This window comes from Nothoprocta perdicaria, unplaced genomic scaffold (genome assembly GCF_003342845.1).
Source record: "Nothoprocta perdicaria isolate Ctin4 unplaced genomic scaffold, notPer1 scaffold_182, whole genome shotgun sequence".
Taxonomy (NCBI): domain Eukaryota; kingdom Metazoa; phylum Chordata; class Aves; order Tinamiformes; family Tinamidae; genus Nothoprocta; species Nothoprocta perdicaria.
In genome coordinates, this window is record NW_020455005.1 from 288331 (window position 1) to 309409 (window position 21079).

At 37.7% G+C, this 21079-nt stretch overlaps 1 protein-coding gene across 1 annotated transcript in view; it reads left to right on the forward strand.

The window, feature by feature from the left end:
* The window catches only part of SEC63 (SEC63 homolog, protein translocation regulator), a 31090-nt gene extending 10413 nt beyond the window's left edge, over nucleotides 1-20677 (forward strand). Inside the window, exons 8-20 of the mRNA XM_026036620.1 lie at nucleotides 443-537; nucleotides 2677-2809; nucleotides 4005-4097; nucleotides 6820-6974; nucleotides 8093-8240; nucleotides 9852-9934; nucleotides 11192-11251; nucleotides 11474-11632; nucleotides 12338-12496; nucleotides 13410-13511; nucleotides 17807-17905; nucleotides 18788-18892; nucleotides 19382-20677. Coding sequence (XP_025892405.1) covers nucleotides 443-537; nucleotides 2677-2809; nucleotides 4005-4097; nucleotides 6820-6974; nucleotides 8093-8240; nucleotides 9852-9934; nucleotides 11192-11251; nucleotides 11474-11632; nucleotides 12338-12496; nucleotides 13410-13511; nucleotides 17807-17905; nucleotides 18788-18892; nucleotides 19382-19525 — 1535 coding nt within the window. The 3' untranslated portion in view covers nucleotides 19526-20677. The remainder of the gene's footprint in view (nucleotides 1-442; nucleotides 538-2676; nucleotides 2810-4004; nucleotides 4098-6819; nucleotides 6975-8092; nucleotides 8241-9851; nucleotides 9935-11191; nucleotides 11252-11473; nucleotides 11633-12337; nucleotides 12497-13409; nucleotides 13512-17806; nucleotides 17906-18787; nucleotides 18893-19381) is intronic.
* The last annotated feature ends 402 nt before the right edge of the window (nucleotides 20678-21079 follow it).

A 21079-nucleotide genomic window follows, 5' to 3' on the forward strand; every position in this document is an offset into this window, starting at 1 on the left:
TTAGGTGTTTTCATAGCTTTGGAGGCAAACGTGCTTTTAAAACTTCTTTTCCTAATTATCCATAGTTCAGACAGAAGGAAAGTGTACTTTATGGAACTTTTCAGTGTGCCCCACTCAGAGTAAATGAGTAACTGAGAACGGAAATGAAAATTGACACCCAGAGAGCTGGGTAGGTGGCATTCACTGAGCACTGCCAGCAGACAAAACACCTTGGTCTTGCTCAGTAATGAACTCACTCAAAACTCTTCTGTCACAAATTTGTTCATGTCACTTCTGCAGTGCAGCAGTAGTGTCTGRTCCTGTAAATAGAGAGCAAGAATAATCATGATTGTTGCGGGGGGAAAAAAAAAAAGGAAATAAGCTTTATGACAGCTGTGAAGAAATTGCTTAGTGTCACAGGAATTTGCTGACATTTTATCTGTKCATCCAATTATCTTTGCAGGGCTTATCATGGTTTTGGCAGGAGCGTCTGAATTTGATCCTCAGTACAATAAAGATGCTACAAGCAGACCTGCAGACAACGTTCAGATACCACAGGTTAGTTATTTTGAGAGAGGTTTCGTAAATAACTGGCCACTGCAGGGGAAGAGGAGGAAGTCGCTTCTTGTTGGCAACTGACAGGGTATGAGTTCTCRAGCCATTAGCTGTTGTTAGAAATGCAACTGTAGCTTCTTAAAAATATGAATTAGGAGATAGATTTTTCTTCTTAGAAAATGATAAACTGTATTAACTGATTATAATGCTCAATTTAAACAGAATCAATTAGTACKTAGAGGGCTGAGTTGTCTCTCTTTGTGGTGGGGAAATGTGAACTAAATGTGGAATTAAAATGTCGATCCTTCCAAATTTTGAGCATCAATGTAAGAAGATAATTGCTATTCAATATTTTTTAAAATAATCTTTTTAACTGTTATAAAGATTCCTTCATGAATGTCAGTCCCCTTGTGGTGGCCTTTTCACTTCCATTCGCTCTTCCAAACAGTAATAAAATTATGCACAGAATTATTAAAATTATGACAAAATAATTATTGCTGTCAAAATTTTAGCGAGGCTTATTTATCAAAAACTGACATGTAGGTTTTAAGAACTTTTAAATGCAACATGCAAAATGCTTCCCATAGTTTTATTATGAAATATTTTCAGTTTGCAAAGTAGGAGGAGTAGTCTCCCAGATTTAAACTTTGCAATCATATAAGCGCATACTTACAATTGCATTACAATTCCTGAGCATATTGTCATGCTCTGGACATTCCCTAAAATACCTCCTTACTTGATTGTCATCTTTACAAACTTTACCTCATTGTAGATTTTAAGAGAATTATGGTTAGGTGGGATTTCTCAGCAGGGTTATACTGGGAGCTTGGAGAGATCTCATTGATCATCATTTTTTTTTCTCCTGTGCTGTTGCAAGCATGAGCTTTGTGCAACCTTTTTACATTTAATCATTCTTTGTGGAAAGGCAGCCAAGCCTCTTGTAACCACATCCTATTGAAAAGCTGTTCCAGAACTCACTGTCCTCGTGGTTGAGAACCTTGTCTATGGCCAATTTATGTATGTTTTTGTCATCATTACTCTTGACTTTAGCTAAGTCTTGTTGTGTATCCTTCAGGCATTCATAGACAGGAGCAAGAGCCCATTTGTTTTCTTTTTGGCTTCAATTTCCTCAATTAGGAAAGCTTTTGTATTTCAATTCCCCACTTTCCTGAAAGACTCTTCATTTCCCTCATCCTGCCATGCTCTGGATCCTTTTCCCAGCTGATATTGGCTGGAGCTGTTCACCATATCCCAAGTTAAGTCTCAGAAGTGCCATGGACTATGGCACTACTGCTCCTTTACTGCTCCAGACAGGAATGTCTAGTGTAGTGTTTGCCACAGCTGGTCCACGTGGGTGGCTTAGGAAAACTGGTATGGAATCACTGAGTCTTCCAGTTTTCTCTTGTCTCAAACCCCTCTATTTTCCATCTAACAAGATTCCGTCTTCAATCAGCAGTTCTCAGTAGCACGYAGGCCTGTGGTCTTGTGTTTTATRCTATTAGATTTTTGATTCATTTCTAAATCCACAGTCCAGTTAAGTTCATCCTGCTTTTTCAACCATAGTCATTGTTCTCTGCTTTTATTTCACTGTTTTATCATAAACCCAATACCAGTACTTCTTAATTTTTTTTTTCTTACCGAAGGTAGGTCATCTTGAGTGAAGAACACCATGCTTTTTCCAAAATGTTGTTTATTAAAACAAAACAAAAAATCTGATCTTTTGCCTGCTAGAGGTTTGTATCCCCCTTCTTTCTGTGACAAATTAAACTATTTCTGAGGAAGCAGGCTAAGTCTTAGATGTAAGCATCTCAAGGTGCTCCTGTACCTAGTTTATATTGAGTTTAAGATAAATATTCTAGAAATGTGGCTGAATTTAGTAAACTGTGGCAGTCCAAGTATTCTGAAGTATTTCTTCATCAATATAAAATTACTCAATGCTCACTGAAAGCAARTTTCTTTTGTTCAAATTTTAGATCTTTACTTTTTTTCTTCCCTTCTTTGCAACAAGGCTCTTACAGACACCTTTTGAAAGTGGGTTATTAAAAAAAAAAAATAAAGCCAATGTACACCTGTGGTTCATCTCTATTTTATATGTATTTGTGGCACCAAAGTAGCCATTTGTGTTTAACTATTTTATTTTAGCTAATCAGAGAAATTGGTGGCATAAATTTAAAGAAGAATGAGCCTCCACTTACCTGCCCTTACAGCCTGAAAGCCAGAGTTCTGTTGTTGACTCATCTCGCCAGGATGAAAGTTCCCGAGACTCTCGAAGAAGGTAATGGCTTCTCCACTAACCAGATGTTCTTAGCAGCGAAGCCCTGAGCGTTCATAAATGTAACTTTGGTCTGCTAAAGTTGCATGGATGACTGTTCAAAAATCTTCACATGGTGCATTTAGATTTTCAGTTTGAATGATTCTTCAAGAGCAGCTTTTTTAGCATTTTCTTACTTTCTTCATAGCCTTACAGTAATAATATTCTGCTTTTTTAATGTATTTGGCTGCAAATGCGATTTCAACCATAATGTGTTTTTCCCTTGGAATAGAATAAAAAGCTAAATGTGTCAAAGTGAAATGTATTTGCTTTTCAAGGAAATCCAAGATAAGAATTCAGTTGCTCTCTCTAATATCTTTTTTCATTGTAGTTTGTTTGAGAATTACTGCCATAGTAYGTATAGCAAGGGAGATGAGATTAAAATCTGACTTACGTGATCTACGTATGATTTCTATGTGTTTCATTTTTTCATACTTTAATTTTTCATACTATGCATACCTATTTATAGGTATAAAAGGGACATGTTTCTGAATGTAGTGTTTAGTTTTCATCTCAAAAGTAATGATTTCTTAGCCTGACTAGCAAATGTTGGTTTGCAATGTTCTATATTTCAATATAAATAAGGGAAGGAAAAAAAAATTAACCAAACAAAATACCACATTTTTTTTTAAGAGCACTTCCTAAATGTTCCATAAACACTCCCCTCCCTTTCTTTCTTCCTTACAATTCCTGCTACTTATACTTAAAACTTCACAGATAAGTTTTCCAAACTAGATGATGGTCTACAAACCTCTTTTGGTGATTTGCCTTTTAATTAAAGGATGATGTTTTGTTTTGAGTTCAAGTCCACTAGAAGACGAYGCATGCTTACCTAAACCACTGTTTCAGCTGGTCTGGTACACTCTCTGTGCCACTCTGCTGCTTTTTCTTTTGGACTATTATAGCAAATATTTCTTCATTTGCTGTTCTGGCTGTTTGTCTGGTGTATTGAGATTTGTTTACTCTGCTACCCCAGCCCTTCCTGTTTCGTTAGGGAATGCTGTGGATGAATGTGCCAATGGGAACAGAGTGAATGGAGTTTTCAGTAACAGGATAATGAATACAAATGAAAATTGCACCATTTAAATGCCCAGTTGTGTAAACTATCCCTTTTTTTTGCTACAAGTGCAACATAACTGCAGCAAGTTATGTCTTGCAGATCAACAATTTATCCTGAAAAAGAGTCCTGCACTGCTTCAAGAAATGATTAATGTGATCTGCCAGCTAATAATAATGGCTCGTAGCCGTGAAGGTAAGTAAGGAAATCATTCTTCATTGTAGCATTTCCTAAAGACTGTTTGGTTCTTGTGGGGAAACTTCTCTGTAATATTTAGAAAACACTAAACGCTCTGTTACTGCTGCAGTGAGGGAGCTTTCCATTTTGACAAAWGAACTGCTGCTGCCGCCAAGCCCTGCTCTGAAATCTTGACTATCTGCATTCAGCTTGTAAATTTTGCAATTAAGGCTCTCTCTAAACACAGATTATGTTCTAGTAACTGTTTGCCTAGAAGATGGGCATAACCTGAGCTGTCCATACAAACATTTTTTAAAATTCGGATTGGAAGTTATGGTGCAATGCAGAGGTGCTGTTTTGACCCAGATGTATAACATTCCCTCACAAGCAACTATTAGTTGCGTTTATTTTAGTGACAGAGTGCTTTAATGCCATACTCTTTGGATGACTCCGTGTATTGCACAGTTAAAACTTGGCTAAAGGTCTTGCCCACTTGGTCAAGCAGAGCCATCAAAATATGTGCAGGAATGACATCCATTTAATAGTGGGAGCCAGGTAGGTATCATTAAAAGCTCCARTGTCTCTCTCCAGCTGCTTCTGTGGGTATATTTATGATAGTATTTTAGGGAAGTTGCCATCAGATATAAGGTCCCATGTTGTTTTCAAGAAATGAAGTGCATATTCTCCTACTTTGTTAATATTATGTATTCTCCACTAACGGATGGATGAGGTGGTGCTTTAAGAAAGTGAATAACTTTCATCCTGCAAAGTGCTCTGTGGTTTCAAAGGTCTAGATAAATTCTTGTGAAGGCCAGTTTGTCAGAGAAGAGTTATAGTTGTCTTCCTAACCTGGTTTGTAGTGCTGCCTTTAATGCAAAAAAATTCTGCAACACCTCTAACAGACAATAAAGACATCCAGAGGCAGAAAATAGGCTGGAAGGCAAGCTTTATGCTGTGCAGTGCTTTTTAATTTGATATTTTTTGGTCAGGTACACACTATAGCCTGTCTGCCTTCTGATCCAGATGGAGGTAAATCTGCTTTTATCCAGATCTGTATTTGCCTTARTACCATTGTAAGCTTGATCAAACAGCCCTTTCACAGTGGGTGTATTCCATCTCACTGTAGAGATGCCTGTGTATCCCAATGGTAGTATCTCAAATGCACCTGTACTAGTTAATCTACACCAAACATATGCACACGTGTATATTAAAAATCTAGAGAGAATTTTACTTTTGCATGTATGTGTATGTTCACATACACACACATTACTTTCTGTAATGCTTATTTAAAAATTACCTTCATTTCTTTCATGTGCAATCTSTCAGTCTGGAAAAACATTTAAGTAGCTTAAACCCGTCTGGCATCTCAAGAGGATTTTCCTCAATTTTCTCTTCTGCCAGAAAGTRTACATATAGAATAACTTGAAAAGTGCAGACACCAAACTTACAGGAAGAGTAATAGTCTGAGCTGCTGGTCTATTCCGAAGTGAGTTTTGAAGATCAAAGTTTTAAAGAGAGTTTTGAAAAGTCAAATAAAATGGACAGTAGTAGTCTAATTAATAGCAGGATGTGGAAACACGCATGCTTTGATTTCTCAGTTCTTTGCAAGCCATGGTGAAAGGTGCTCGATGACTTTTCTCCCTTTGCTCTGTGCTGCTTAAGAATTTCTGCTTGTGCAGCTTTTTAATTGCTTAAGTTGTGGAGTGTATACCACTTCAGACCTCAAAATAGTGAGTTATAGGCAATCTCTAAAGAAGAGTTATATATGTGATATGTTGGCTCAAGACATATTTAAACAGAACATTTATCCTCTTTTTCTGATGAGTAGAAGTGATTTTAATAAGTCAATGAAAGAAAAATACAACTTAGAAGACCTGTGTTCAGGTAACATAGAAATTGATGGTATTGAAATAATGGGATAGAAGTATACAAAAGGAAGAAGACTTTGATTAACTTCATGAAGTCCAGTAACTCCTTTTTTTAATGGAAGGCCTTAGTTTTTACACTTGTGAATCTGTGTGAACTCAAGTTTAGAGAAGATGATAGTCTTTTGATGTTGAGCCCTTTTTTATTACTGCTGAAATCACATCATATACCTTTGACATCTACCCGCACAAAGTACCAGCTCATTTCTTGCTTCAAAACCTCCTTGCCTTTGATATTTTACAGCTATCAGTATGGCTTTTTAAAATGCCTAAACTTAAGTATATTATTTATACAGTTTTCTCACATGCTAGGACTGCTAACTTTGTGCTCATCTCTGGAGATATTTTACAACTCTTTTGAACCTCAGGAATAGTGTGTTGTGTTAGAAAAGATAAATAGATAGGGTTATAAAATAGACCTAAATGCATGATGTATGCAATACATGTGATGAAAAAATTTAGAACAAGCCATTGCTAATACTTTTTTTTTTTTGTCAGCATGAATTTAGCAGATGTTGTGATGTGGTTATCTTCAACCACTTGCACAGTTATATTGTGGCCTTGTTCCCTGTGACAGTGTTGGAGGGAACTCTTGCCCCCTCAGCTGTGATGCCATGTCTTGAGTGTGGAGGGAAAACTCTTCTAAGCTGTTACTGCAGCTCTACCTGCTCAATTTACACGTTCAGCATTTTATAATCCATCTTTCTGCTGTTTATTTGACTGAGAATACACTAGTCTGTAACACAAGTATCCATTGTAAAAGTATAAGAGGGAAAAAAATTACAAAAGCTGTTGTCTGTTTCATTCTCCCCAAGAAAGGGAGTTCCGTGCTCCATCTTTGGGCTCTTTGGAAAATTGCATGAAGCTTTCCCAGATGACGGTCCAAGGACTCCAGCAGTTCAAGTCTCCCCTTTTGCAACTGCCACACATTGAAGAGGACAATCTTAGGCGGGTCTCCAATCATAAAAAGGTATAGAACTACAAATAGTGGGGAAAAAAAGTGAAGTAAATGTTACCTCTTTACCTTTGTCCATAAGGAAGCAAGATCATTAATCTTGCACGTTTGCAGGTGATAACAGGCTGAGTGGAGTGGCTGACACTCCACATGGCTGTGCTGCCTTTCACAGGGACTCAGACAGGTTGGAGAGTTGGGCAAAGAAGAACCTCATGAGGATCAACAAGGACAAGTGCAGGGTCCTGTCCCTGGCACCAGTACASATTAGAGGTTGACCTGCTGGAAAGCAGCTCCACGGAGAGGGATCTGGGGGTCCTGGTTGACACSAAGTTAACCATGAGCCAGCAGTGCCCTCATGGCCAAGAAGGCCAATGGGATCTTGGTCTGCATCAGGAGCAGTGTTGCCAGCAGGTCAAGAGAAGGGATCCTGCCCCTCTACTCAGCTCTGGTGAGGCCAAACCTGGAGTACTGGGTGCAGTTCTGGGCTCCCCAAKATAAGAGGGACGTGGAGCTTCTAGAGAGGGTCCACCAAGATGATTAAGGGAATGGAGCATCTCTCATATGAGGAAAGACTGAGTTGGGCCTGTTTAGCCTGAAGAAAATTAACTGGCTGCCCAGGGCGTTGTGGAACCTCCTTTGGAGGTTGTACAGTCTCCTTTGGAGATCTTCAAAACCYGCCTGGATGTGACCCCTGCCACGTGCTCTGGGTGTCCCTGCTTGGGCGGGGGTTTAGACTAGATGATCTAGAAGTTCCTTCCAACCTCTGCTGTTCTGTGATTCTGGGAAATCTCAATGCACTGAATTTATCTAGGTAAATGAAGAACACAGTAAGATTACTTGACTTGGATTTCTGATCCGGAGTTAATTGTTTTCAATGAATTATTTTAATTTTTAATGTGATGTCATTCAAAACCACTATTTAGTGAATTTGAATAAAACTTCTTTGTTTTTATATTTGTCAAATATGTTCTTGCTAGCTTTTTAAAGTGTTTTGTTTTTTTTTTAAATAAGAATAAATCAAATAGCCTATATGTCTTTGTGTTGTGGAAACACAGTTGATACGCTAATATGAGTTTATTTTGTGGACTGTTTTCTCTGCTACCATGTGACTTCCTTTTTCTTTTTTATTTCAGTATAAAATCAAAAGTATTCAGGATTTGGTGAGTTTGAAAGGTTCTGATCGCCGTAATTTGCTGCATTTCCTAGAAGATAAGAAATATGATGAAGTTATGGCTGTCCTTGGTAGTTTTCCATATGTCACTATGGATATAAAACCACAGGGTGAGTAGGAGGTCCTTTGGCTCTATATATGTCATTCTTCTGACATTTTCATAGTCTGTTGGCAGTAATCTTTTGGAGGACTCTGAAACACAACCCACTGTTACTTGTGACCTGGAAATGACAGACTTTTCTGAGTGGCAGCCTCTCTACATCATATTTATATCTCGTATGAGAAAATATATTAAAATATTTTACAGATTCCCAAGCCAGCAGTAGTTTCTTCTAGAACAGCTTATCTGGTAATTCTGGTTGAAATACCACTTTTATTAGCTGTATTAAAAAGTGGGGTTATTCCAGAATTTATGCCTGTGCTTCCTCCCTCATGGAGAGCTCATTTTGAGATGTTTTGAATTGGAGACCCTCTGAAATCTCTATGTGGTTTGTACAATGTTTGGTAGAGTCTGTCCAGGCTGTGCTTAGCCACAGTTTGTCTGCAGTGTTTCAGTGAGTGTGCAATTCTCTTCATCTCTGGAGATGGTRTTACTACTGTGCAGTCCCTTTCAGTGAGAAGTGAAGTTGTTCTTTGGTATCCTTTCCTATGAAATATCCATGTTAGTTGAGTTGAAAGGTGGTTCTAGTATTTATTTTTAATGTTATGCTATTATGTGGTGACAGTGGTCAAATTCAACATCTGATACATTTTGTTTGGATTGCCTAACTTGTACTTTGGTATATGCCTAGTCCTGTATAGAGGTGTGAGGAAGCAGCAAGTGTCTGTTAAATTTAATATTTAGAAATGTGTGCTCTCCTTAAAAAAGAGAAGAGGTCTTGTAGAATACCACCAAATGCAATCCCATTGCTTAGTCTGCTTCAGATCAGTCTTTGAGTACTTGCTGTAGTTTGGCAGCAGCACCTTTCTGTCTGTAGTCTGAATTTGTCTTGGAGTTTTACTGAGCTGTGATGTGGAGAATTAAACAACATGCTTATCTGTTATAAATATATGAAACATATATTTAAAACTAGTAAATAGCAAAACTGCCTCTTGAGAAACAGTTTTCCCTACTCAGATATAACCCTGTTCCTTCTCAGTTTGGGACATTATTCCATTCACAGACTGGAGATAAAATTGCTCAGTGGCCTTCCTGTGGGTTTGGTATTTGATGTTTTAGTTAAAGTAATCATTGCTGTTCTTTTATTCTCCTTTTTCTTCTACTTAAAAAGGAATTAAATCTGTGATTGTTAATGTAGCATTGAAATTGAGTTGTTAATCATTTGAAAGTCAGGAAAATCAAAGCTATGATTCCCTGAACAACTATAAAAAGATTCCTTTGGTCATAGGTGGTATTTTATGTTACTAAAATTTTATGCTTTAATATATATATAATGCACAATGCTACACAATTATGATTCTTCTACCAGTCTTAACTTTGAATTTTGGTAACTTTCATGCAATTAAAATTTAAATTTGCTATTGCTTTAGCACCATTTGCTGGATTGCCAGTTCTCACCCTCAAATATATTTGACATTAAGAGACTTGTCAAATAATATGTTGAAATTTTTTGTTTAAAAATTCTTGATTTTTTTTTTTATTCTTATATATAGGCAGAAATAATATTTAATAAAAGAGTTCATGAAGTTTAATAGATGTGTTGGTTTTCTTTTTCCCTTAGTTTTGGATGATGAAGACAGCAACAATATTACAGTAGGTTCACTTGTCACTGTTCTGGTCACACTGACAAGACAGACTATGGCGGTAAGTATTAACAGTGCTTGTGCTAATTGGGATAACTGCAGCTATATGTTAATAAACATACTTTTTTCCTTCAGAAACTAATTTAGTGTTTTGTAGATGTAATGAAGATTTTCAAGCACTTCTGCTCTTGAATTCTGTCTTACATTTCTGGCTTCTGAATGAGAAACACTCATTTTTTGAGGGTTGCTTCACAGTTCCATCTGACCCATTGCAATTGGGATTGCCAGATATGGCAACTGGTTCTGCTCTGTGGCTTGTAAATGATAGAGGAGGAGACATTTAGAAATTTATTTTTTGAACTGGAGCAAATTGTTCACTGAAATCCTTAGAATACTGCTTTTAACTAACTTAATTTCTTGTGGGTTCATAAGGAGGCAAAGCCGTTTAATTTGGACACTTTCAGGAAAAAAATGTCCAGCAGAATGTGGAATATATGTAGCACAGTATAAAGGAGGTGCTATATGAAACAAGTAGCCTGTTTGCTAAATGAATGGCAGCAAGGCATAACTGAAGTAATGCTCTGATAGTAGTTAAACATCTGACCTGGGCATATTTGCAGTGTAAAAGATATAACTACTTTCTCTAAACAAGAAAATTTATACAGAGAAAACAAATGAGTGTTTTTTTTTTTTTTTTCTAACTAAACCTACAGTACAAATTATTACATTGGTAGCACTCAGACAATTGTTTAGGTAAACTGGAAGYCTGAATTCTGTCTCAGGGCACATGGGTGTGAGTTTCTTGGTGGGCATCAGACTCCACCCTGAAGGCGGTTCAGGAGATGAGATCCTGACCATGATGGGAACCCTGGTTGCAGGAGGGAGCAATTAAAAGCATAGTGACACACYGTGCTAGAGCTTAAACATTAAGGGCTCTGAAAACTAAGCAAATTGAACTGTGCTTAGAAATTAGTTAAAAGATCTGACGATATATAGAAAACTCATTTGAGATGCTTTCCTTTATAAAGAGCTCCTATGACTGCTTTTTTTCATGACWTACATGTAGATGGAAGAGCACATCATTTTTTTTTCCCACTTGTACAGAGATCTTCTTGCCCACAGAATGCTAACATTGTGTTTTGTCTGAATATTTTATATTTCTAGCTTGATGTTGTTTATTTTGTAACTGGAAGAGATTTTGCATTTCGCTATTGCTTGTTTTTGCAATATAGTATTTCTGTGTCTTATAAAGCAGGCAGTTTTGTGGGGAGAGGATAACTTTTTTCATACTTTTTTCATACTTTTTTTCTCTAATCAGGAAGTGTTTGAAAAGGAGCAGTCTATATGTGCAGCAGAAGAGCAACCAGCAGAAGATGGGGTAAGTTAAGATTTAATGTTCCTCTACTTAAAGAAAAAAGCTTTCTTTCATTTGCCAATTGCATGCTTCTTGGACATCTTTTTTCTTTTTCAGAAACACCTACCATGTCTCTCTTGAGTGCTCTTTCTAACTCTAGTTCTTGATTAAAGATGTTTAAAGTGTAGTGAAAATGTCTGAAATTTAATGAACATGATAAATATTTTAAACACTGCTTTCTTACAGCAAGGAGATGTCAACAAAATTAAGAGTAAAGGATGGCAACAGAAGAATAAAGGAACCAAGAAAGCTTCAAAATCAAAGAAGAAGAAACCATTGAAAAAGAAACCTCTGCCACCGTCATTGCAGCCACCAAAACAGCAGAAGTCAAAACAAGCTAATGGGGTAGCTCATAGATTCATTGATATCTTATGCTCAGCCTACTGCTTTGAATCTGTTTTTTTGTCTCGCATTTCATTGTATGCCTGTAGTGAGAACAGTAACCTTCTGTAGAGCATATCTCCTACAATATCTTTTTTGGGGTTTTTTTAGTGCATACCTATCAGAAAAATCATGGCACAATCCCAGTAGTGTTTCTACTGGCCCATCAAAAGTTGTGCCTGACTTATTTAGGAGTTTGATTTTATCATCCCTTTTTATTAGTTCTTGTTATGCTGTTTCCCAGTAGCTTATTTTTTTGTACTTTGTAAAGGGAGAAAAACTGAGATGAGATTTTCTTTGTTAACTTAAGCAAATTCAGTATCTTTTGCTTGCCTCTGAATGGTGTTTTTCTCCCTTACATGATCCGTGTTGTAGATACTTTCTTATGTCCTCCCCAGTTTTTTGTTTAACTTGTTTCTGATGTGACCCCAGAATCATCAACTGTTCTGTTTGTGTTGTGGATACCCTATGGTGAGGTAAAATTGCTTCCCTGCTCCTTTTAGAATGTGAGGTGAAAAGGATTAATTTTCATCATAGGCCCACTCTGTGGCACAGAAAGTACGTAGATCAAAATAGGAAACGAGCACTGTGACCTTCAGTCAGGTGCTATGAATGCTACAGTTATGCAGACAAACTAAGTTAGAGTTGTTTTTTTCTTTTCCCCTTTAGGAAGTAGTTGTGAAGGAAGAAGAAGAAGAAATTTCTGATAAAGGAAGTGAATCTGACGAAGAAGAAACAAACAGGGACTCGCAAAGCGAAAAAGATGATGGAAGTGACAGAGACTCTGACAGAGAACAAGATGAGAAACAAAACAAAGACGATGAAGCTGTAAGCCTTGCTTTGTGTTGAAGGGTAATGTTGCCTCTGGGGTTGAGAGAAAAGGCATTTTCATCCTCTAGCATCCCCCAGGCTGAACAACACTAAGATGAAGGAATAATATCARTTCTCCAGAGGTTTTCAGGCCTCATTCTGGCGTAAGAATGTTGTCATTACAAGTCTTCTTTAGTGAGAGCAGTGAAGGGTCTTTGCAGAATAGACAGAAACCTTAAAAGTTACAGGAGAAAAGCAGTTTAACTTCAGAGAAAGGTTTTAGTTTTTCTTAATTGGATGGCTAACTACTGTAGATATTGTGAGATTGGCCTTAAAATGTCTTTTTTGAACTTCACATTTTTTACATATGGTAGTTGTTGCACACTGGAGAATACATACTGTAAGCACGCGGTAGTTGAGCAAGCTTGCACGTGTGCTTAATGCAAAAAGAACTACCACCTGCTGTTAGGAGATTAGTCCCTAGAAACTGTGGATTCAGATCTTGTAGCTGAGAGTAAGGCAATGTGCTGGTAGTTTCTGCACCAGAGGTCCTACAGTGGAAGAGTCAAGAAAGACAGGGAAACACCACACGAGGTGGGGATGAGCTGCTAAAGGCAAAGTGACTGTCACGTTTGTAATCAGGACTGCTGCAGCTTAGCTAGTGTTTTATAAGCAGTGCTGTAGGAGTGAATTTTGGAGAAGAATGCACAAATCCTACAGCTCGATGTGTCTTTTTAAGTAGCTGAAAGATGGTCTGTTGGTTTACTGCTGCTTGACTTTTGCTTTTAAAGAACTTCACATTTATTTGCCTTCTTGTTTCATAATAAGTAGCTTAGTCCAAGAGTTTTATATATTTTTCTTAATGGACTCTTTCTTTTATGTAAGAGGTGGTCAGGGCATACTAACTCTTCCAGTTTTTGTCTTTTGACAGGAGTGGCAAGAATTACAGCAAAGTATACAGAGAAAGGAACGAGCTCTTCTTGAAACCAAATCAAAGATAACGCATCCTGTTTACAGTCTTTTTTTTCCTGAGGTCAGTAATAGGAAACATTAGGGTTGGGAAATGTGAGAATTAATATACCAAAAATAATAACTTTTTGTACATTTTTAATAAAGTTTTTGTACTTTTTAATAAAGTTTTATTTATATGTGGGAAAACAGATAATGTTTTAAAAAATACTGATTTCTAAAATCCGATAAAGCTCCTTCAGTTAGCTTTCCTAGAACACTTTAACTTATTGTGTCTTTTCTCCAGTTCACAGGAGCTTGGRAACTTTTAGTGTATGCAGTTTAAGGCTATCTTTGACAGCAGCAATGTTAAAGTTTTCTTCTGATGGCCTACTACATGCACAGATTCAAAGTGAAACCTTTTACATGCAGGGAACTTTAAATCCTTTTAGAATCCCCCTCCCTTTTGTGCTTGGAACATGAAAGCACAGCAGTGGCTTCCATGGAGTTAAGGTTGAACATTACTTGCTCGTGATCTAGCTTCAAGAACCTGTGCGAGGGGATTATCCCAACCCTTCCCATGTCAACAATAGGGACAGGAAGGTTTTGGTGTCAGTCGCATTAGCAACTTGCTTTGACCTGCTGCTTGCCTTTTGGTTTTGCACATCAGCATTGTGGCAGCACGGACGTACAGCTGTGATGCTGAGAGCGTTTCAAAGCTGCCTCTCTTCAACACAGCTCTTAAGCCACTCATGGAACAATCTTTGCTATAGAGCATCATGGAGAGGAGAAGGGGGTGAGTGCTGGCTCAGTGCAGTTGGTGGGCTGAGAAGTCTTTCAGCAACCTTTGGCAGTGAAGTTGCCTTCTGGTGTATCAGTTATTATTTATAGAAACTACTAAACAAATGGTAAGTGTCTGCAAATGCATTACAACGTTAAGATCTTGGAAAAGGTTGTTTTTTTCAAAGCATAGGGTTTTTTTTATGAGTAAATAAGATAGGTGTTTGGAACCACATGGAAAACAGGAGGAAAGAGTATTTGGCTACAATTTTCTTCCAAGGTTTGGAGAGCTCCCTTGGTGCTGTGAGATTAGGGAAAGAATCTAGAATCTCTTCTCTCTTATGCTACCTTCATTGACAGGAAAGGATGCAAAGCTTGTGCTTCCTCTTCTGATTTTAAAGAACCAGTCRAGATAAGGAATAGGGCATAAAAAAGATTCTGTGCATCTTAATTCCATCTCTTTGCTCCCCAAAACTCTAAGTCTCTATTCTGTTCAGCTAAAAACATCCCCTGTTGATCACAGGCTTGTGTTCATTCAGTTCCTGCTCTTTTTATCCCATCCCATCATTATTAGAAAGCAAAGTGTGGGAGGCCAAACTGTCCTGGACCTGTACAGAGGTGAAGATACAATGACAAGGTTAGGGATGGTCTGACCCATGTCATCATTGTTTCTTGTGATTTCTCCTTAATCCCAGGAGCGCCAGGCAACATATACATGAAACTGTCTTCCAAGAGGCCTTATCCAAGAATAGTGCTGCCTTGTGGCACCAACTTCCCTAATAGCTGATGCTGRTCTTAATGCCGTATTTCCAGTTAGGACACTATCCTGTCTCTCGGCACAGCCTCCCGCAGTGCCAGGATAACAGCAAAAGGAATGCCAGTGCTCTGCTCTTCCAGACCCTTCAGATCACAGCACGTGGTGAGCCCTGCCTAACTCCTCCTTGAGGCAGAGGCAACTGGCTTAGGTCAGCAGTATGAACTAGCACAGTGACTATGTGTGAGGCCCAGTGCCACGGGGGTGCTGGCTCCTAGGGTCTGGCTTCTCCAGTGCTGAGGAATCCTTCACAGATTTTGCTTGTGCTTAATCTGTACCAAGCTTAAACTTCAGCTTTGCATTACTAAAATGCTAATATATTTTGTTACAAAACTTAAATGCAGTGTTGCTGGTTCAAAACAAAAAAATAACCAAAACCCACCCTTAGGCTGAACTGAGTATTTGAACGTGAGCTAGTATGAGATCATACACACGTACATTACAGTTGTAAACTTCTCATCATTAGTTTCCTGAAATGCAGCTGTACTTAATACTGTAGCTGCAGTTGGAGCACGTTCAGATATGGTTGATTTGTAACATCTGAAGAACAGAACTCGTGGGGCTTTTGGGGGGTGTGTGTGTGTGTGAGAGAGAGAGAGCAGGGAAGTCATCTGTGGTTTATGGTGTCACCTGTATTGTGGTCTTTGCCCATTCAGAGATGCAGTGTTAGAAAGGAGTRCTAAAGCTGGATGAATTTTTGTATTTCTAGAACTTAGGGATGTTTTGAGTGTGGCTGAATCTACTACTGTGGTGCCCAGGAAATAGCCCTAACGCTGCCTCATCCTGGGTGCTTGATTACTCTGCCAGGGATGTACCTTTAATCCATGCATGATCCTAAATAATTATCTTCTGCTCCCACATGCATAGATCCAGAAACTGCACAGATTGTAGTTTTGACATTTTTATGTAGAAAGTGGCCCTGGTATTCCAATTTCATGGAGATAACTCGTTCCCTGGCATGCCAAAGCCTGCACCCATCTGTTAAAGGGCACAGTGCCCACTTGCCTCTTAGCTTGCCAGATTCTCACAGGCATAAACTTTAAATCCYGCCCAGTAGGAGAGGGGGAAGGATGACACACCCGCACAGTTGTTTTTTCTTTTTTAAAAAATGTAATGGAAACCTGGGGTCAGAAGCTTTACTAGCAAAGAGTTTGGGCTGATAGTCCTGTTTTAAGTTGATTGTTTGAGTTTTTGAGTGAGTTGGTAATTCCCAGTAACTTAACAAATAGCTCTTTTAAAAGGGAGGGAGAAGTTGATTTAGCTTTTCTAATATTCTGCATTATTAGTATTTGGAAATTGAAATTCAGACTTGAGAAGTATTTTTCAAATCATACCCCTTAAAAGCATTTGCTTTCCACCTGCACAATTTRGAAGGGGTGCAGTGGTGCTCTGAGTACTCATTTCAAAACAAAAGTCATCAGTTGTCATCAGTCACCAACAGCAAAGCATCTCCTCATATTATTGCTAGTATAAATATATAAAARTTTACCTGGTTTATAGCTTAACTGGTATTTTTTATAAGATGCTCTCTTTAGGCCTTCAGTTTGTTGTAACCCCATCAGTTACCTGACTGTCAGGGGAAGGTAAAACTTATTTTTGGAGCAGGTCAGCAATGTAACACTTGCATTTTCTAACGTACGTAGTTTCTTTCCCTTGTTTTCTCAGAAGGATAAAATTAACCTTCTACTAATATACTAATATATACTAATATATATTACTTGATAAATATGAGTCTCTGCCTTTGATTTTACCTTTCACCTTCCTGCCACTCTGGACTGTTCTGCCTTCTTTAGGAAAAGATGTAGGTGAAGGAGTGGAAACTTGATTTCCAGTAGGAAACTAGCTTCTTGGCACTAGATGAGTTCCTGGCTTCATTAGTAAGAGTGTTGCTGTTTCTCTAAGATCCATACTAAAGAGTTGATCMAAAAGGAGTAGCGCTTAAATGAGAAGCAGTGGGTGCTGGTATTGGAAGAGCTGCGGTCTTTGCCCATTTTCCCAGTTGAGAAGGGTTGTCCTTGCTGTTGAACTGCACTCTAGTTTTAAAAATCTGACTCCAGTTCCAGCCCATATTAGTGTTCCTGTRCAGTGCTCCTCTATCTTTCATGCAGAGTGTCACTCCTCCCTTAATTTCATTTCATTCATTTATTTGTTTATTTTGCTTTGCTTTATTTTCATTTGTCAGCTTCAGTGGCAAAATCTGACCTTGAGACCTGTAGTGGTTTTAAAATTGTGTGTAATAAGCACAACTGTTTTGGTATCAGTAACTGTTACATTACTGATACCAATACCACCTACAATTCATACTTTTTGGAAGTGAAATCTTGTTTTTTTTTCCAAATTCTGACTTACAGCAGATTCCCTCCTTTTTTCATATACCTGATAAGGATTTTCTATTATCAAGGGGACTTGAATCGTCTCTTGACAAGCCCTGCTTTATGCTTTATATGCTTTATATTAACCTCGTTATCTTTGGTGGGTTTCTGAGGACATAAAGTGTTTTTATGTGTTGCTACTTGTTGCTCTTGCACAAAGTTGCTCCTTAATCCTCAGCAGACACAGTTCTCCAGAATGAATCCATATGTCAAGACAGTAACCAAGTCTGAAAATCCAGAATGTAGCCTTCGGAGACCAGCAGTTACTTATGATAACTTGTTTCCTTTCARTGTGCAATAGGTACCCTTTACTGCATTCACACATCACAAAGAATTTACAAAAATCTCCCATTTATATGCATTTGTAGAACCAGTGAATTTATAAAACTTTAATATTTTTTTTTTTTATAAAAGGAAAAACAAGAATGGTGGTGGCTGTATATTGCAGATCGGAAGGAGCAGATGCTAATATGTATGCCATATCATGTTTGTACTCTAAAAGACAAAGAAGAGGTAAAGTATTCATATTTTTAGTAGACATTACAAAACTGCAAAGGCATATCCTATAGTCTGCAAGCACATTCGATTGATTTCAGTTTTAATACTTTCATTTTTGCTTTTGAGATGGGCAAAAAATTTTACTTGCCTCTGATAAAAGTGTGTAAGAAACCTGAATAACATGGAACTGTGAAACTTAGTAATAGAGAAAATAAGTTCAGAAACCTTTCAACCTTTTTTTCCAGAATATGAAGCTAGTCATTTGTTCTTCCTGGTGTCAAGAACAGATGAAAACCAGTATCCATAGGAACAGATCAGTCTTAAAAAATATTGTTCACATGCACAATAATTCAAGTGTTTTTTTTTCTGTAAAACAGAGTGTGACAAATTCATTAGCCTAGGGTTATATGAACCTTCCTGTGACTGTAATCTTTAGCTGTGTTCTCTGCTTTTTTAAAGCTGGAGAATTATTGTCTTTTGTTCTTTCAAAATACCTTTTATGATCGTTTCAAACAGCAGTGGAGTTGAGCTAATACTTTGAACAGACTGAATGTTTTAAACTGTTTAGGTTTTTGAGCTTTAGCAAGCCCAGAATAGGGTGTCATCATGTAGTTAAAATCTAGGTGTATTTTAGTCTAACTCAGAGAAAAATGTGACTCTGAATCTTCTTTTCACCAAAGAATCTGTAGATAGGTATTCTGTCTCTTTTCTGCAAGTATTTTATTACCTAATGATTTTCAGGAAAATGCCAATTGTATGAAACTTAGACTTTTAAAGAAAAAATGTTACTTTTTAATAGTATTTATTGCCTGTTATGGTATTGTCGGTGATTTGTTTTAATGTGTTACCTGAAATGTTGCTACAGCAAGGTCTTATGGAGTGAATTCTGTTTTGCAGGTAGAGCTGAAATTCCCAGCACCAGGCAAGCCTGGAAACTATCAGTACACGGTTTATTTAAGATCGGATTCATACATGGGTTTGGACCAGATTAAACCATTGAAGGTAACGTTTAAGTGCATTATATACCTATATTTTATTGCAATCACCTTTGTGTGGCTATTCAAATCCAAGAAACTCCTTTTTTATCTTCCAAAAATCGAGCTGTCCTAATTTTAAGATCGCAGCAAGCACCTCCTAATGTTTACTCTTCAAGTCTTTTCTGCCTCAATGACAATTATSCTGGATTAAATGGGGCTCATGTATGTGATGTTTTGCAGCACCTGCAGTTTTAATACTCTTTTTTCCCCTATCTGTTCAGTTTCTGCAGTATGTTTGTTCTGGGTTTTTATACCTTAAATTCTGCCATTCTCTTTCTGTCTTTAGTCCCACATACATGTAGTTGTGCAGAAATCTCACATGCTGTCTTGCTGGAAGTTGTTTGATTTCCCTGCCCCTTCTTCAGCTGTCAGTTCTGTGTGGTGGATTTGTTTGCCTGTTGGCTGTCTCTGACTCTTTTCCTGCTTTCTCCTTTTCCTTTTTACCCAATCCAAGCTGGAAGTCCACGAAGCAAAACCAGTGCCAGAAAACCATCCACAGTGGGATACAGCAATAGAAGGTGATGAGGACCAGGAAGACAGCGAGGGCTTTGAAGACAGTTTTGAGGAGGAAGAGGAGGAGGAGGAAGACGACGATTAAACAGTACTATTAATTGACTACACTATTTGCACACACTGCAAACTCTTGGTCTGACTGTGGGACTGTACAATAATCAAGAAACAGTACAGAAGCTTTGAGAAGGCTGAGTTTAATTTTTCTTTACCAATTATGAGTGCATTATGTAACTTCTCAGTGGAGGTTAAACAAATCTGTTGCCATTGATACAACCTTGGAATATGCTTATGGCTCATTATAGCCGTCAAGTGCAGGATGGTGCATTTGTTTCAATTGAAAATAAAAGCTTTTTTATGATAAATGTCTGAAAGCGTGGGCTGTGTATTGTCTGATCAATTTAGGGTCCAATTAAAATAAGAGGTACTATTAGCTAGGAGCAAATTGTTTTTTTTTTTTTCCCTTCATTAGGGACTTATTTTAGAAAACACACTGGTATATTTGACATTTCAAATTTCTATTGACTCGGATAACATCAGATTTCAAACATGATCTGTTTGGTGATACTCACTTTGCTGTGATGCTGCTCACATCATTCATAGCTTTAAGATCTGTTTTACTTAACTTGATTATTATAAACTGTCATCATGCCCATTGCTACATTCCATATATTCTGGAGGGCTGCTTTTTTAAGACTGTTGCCTTTTAATGCCCAAGATTGTCATGGAAATCGCAAACTTTCTTGAATCTGTCATAAGATGCTATTAATGGCTTAAAATATTTTTAAGCCTTTATTTCATCAGGTCAGGAGCAGATCTGAGCTTTCTGATGAACTACATGTCTGAAAGCAATTTTGTGACCATGTGTTACATAAGTTGGCTTGTGTAGTACCTTTCTAAAAGMTACATGCTGAAAGCTGAAATACATCCTTACCCCTGACCTGACCCTGTCAGAAAATATTTTAAGGGTGAAATACAACATGCAAAGAGGGCATGTTTTGTGTCAATTTTGAATTCCCATTAATAAACTGGTCAAAAATTGTTGACATTTGTAATAGTGTGATCTCAGCATCTTTTTAAAGTCTCACTGTCTTGCAGGGCTGTAAACCAGACAGGGATTCTACTCTCCCTCCTCTTTAAAAATAAAAAAAGAAGTGAAAAGGGAAAAGAGGGTGAGGTTTAGGGAAGAGAGGATCGTGGCTGTTGGTATATTTGCGTGAGTTGACAAAAGCCACAGCCAGATTCTTCTTCTCAATAAATTATATGAAGGTGGTTGTAAGCTGCATTTCAGCAGCACAAAAATAAACACAAATGATCTTTAAAGTAGGAGCAGAGGTAGTTTTTGTTACTATATATTGAACTAAAAAATGCAGTGCCATGAAACATGTGACAGTGAAAGGCATCCTGTGAGAACTGCCCAAAGCCAGAGTAGCTGTGCACTAATTTGTGACCTTGTTTATTAAAAAGGGATGACACTTTAAATGCAGATTTACAATGATATACTCTTTGTAATTGCAATAGTTGCAAATAAAATTTGAAATTGTCCTAAATGTGATGATGGTATGGTACTTTCAATGTAGTTCTGAAGTGCATATCATGCAGGACAAACTTTGGTAAAGCACAAGCTTTGTGTCAAGTGTTC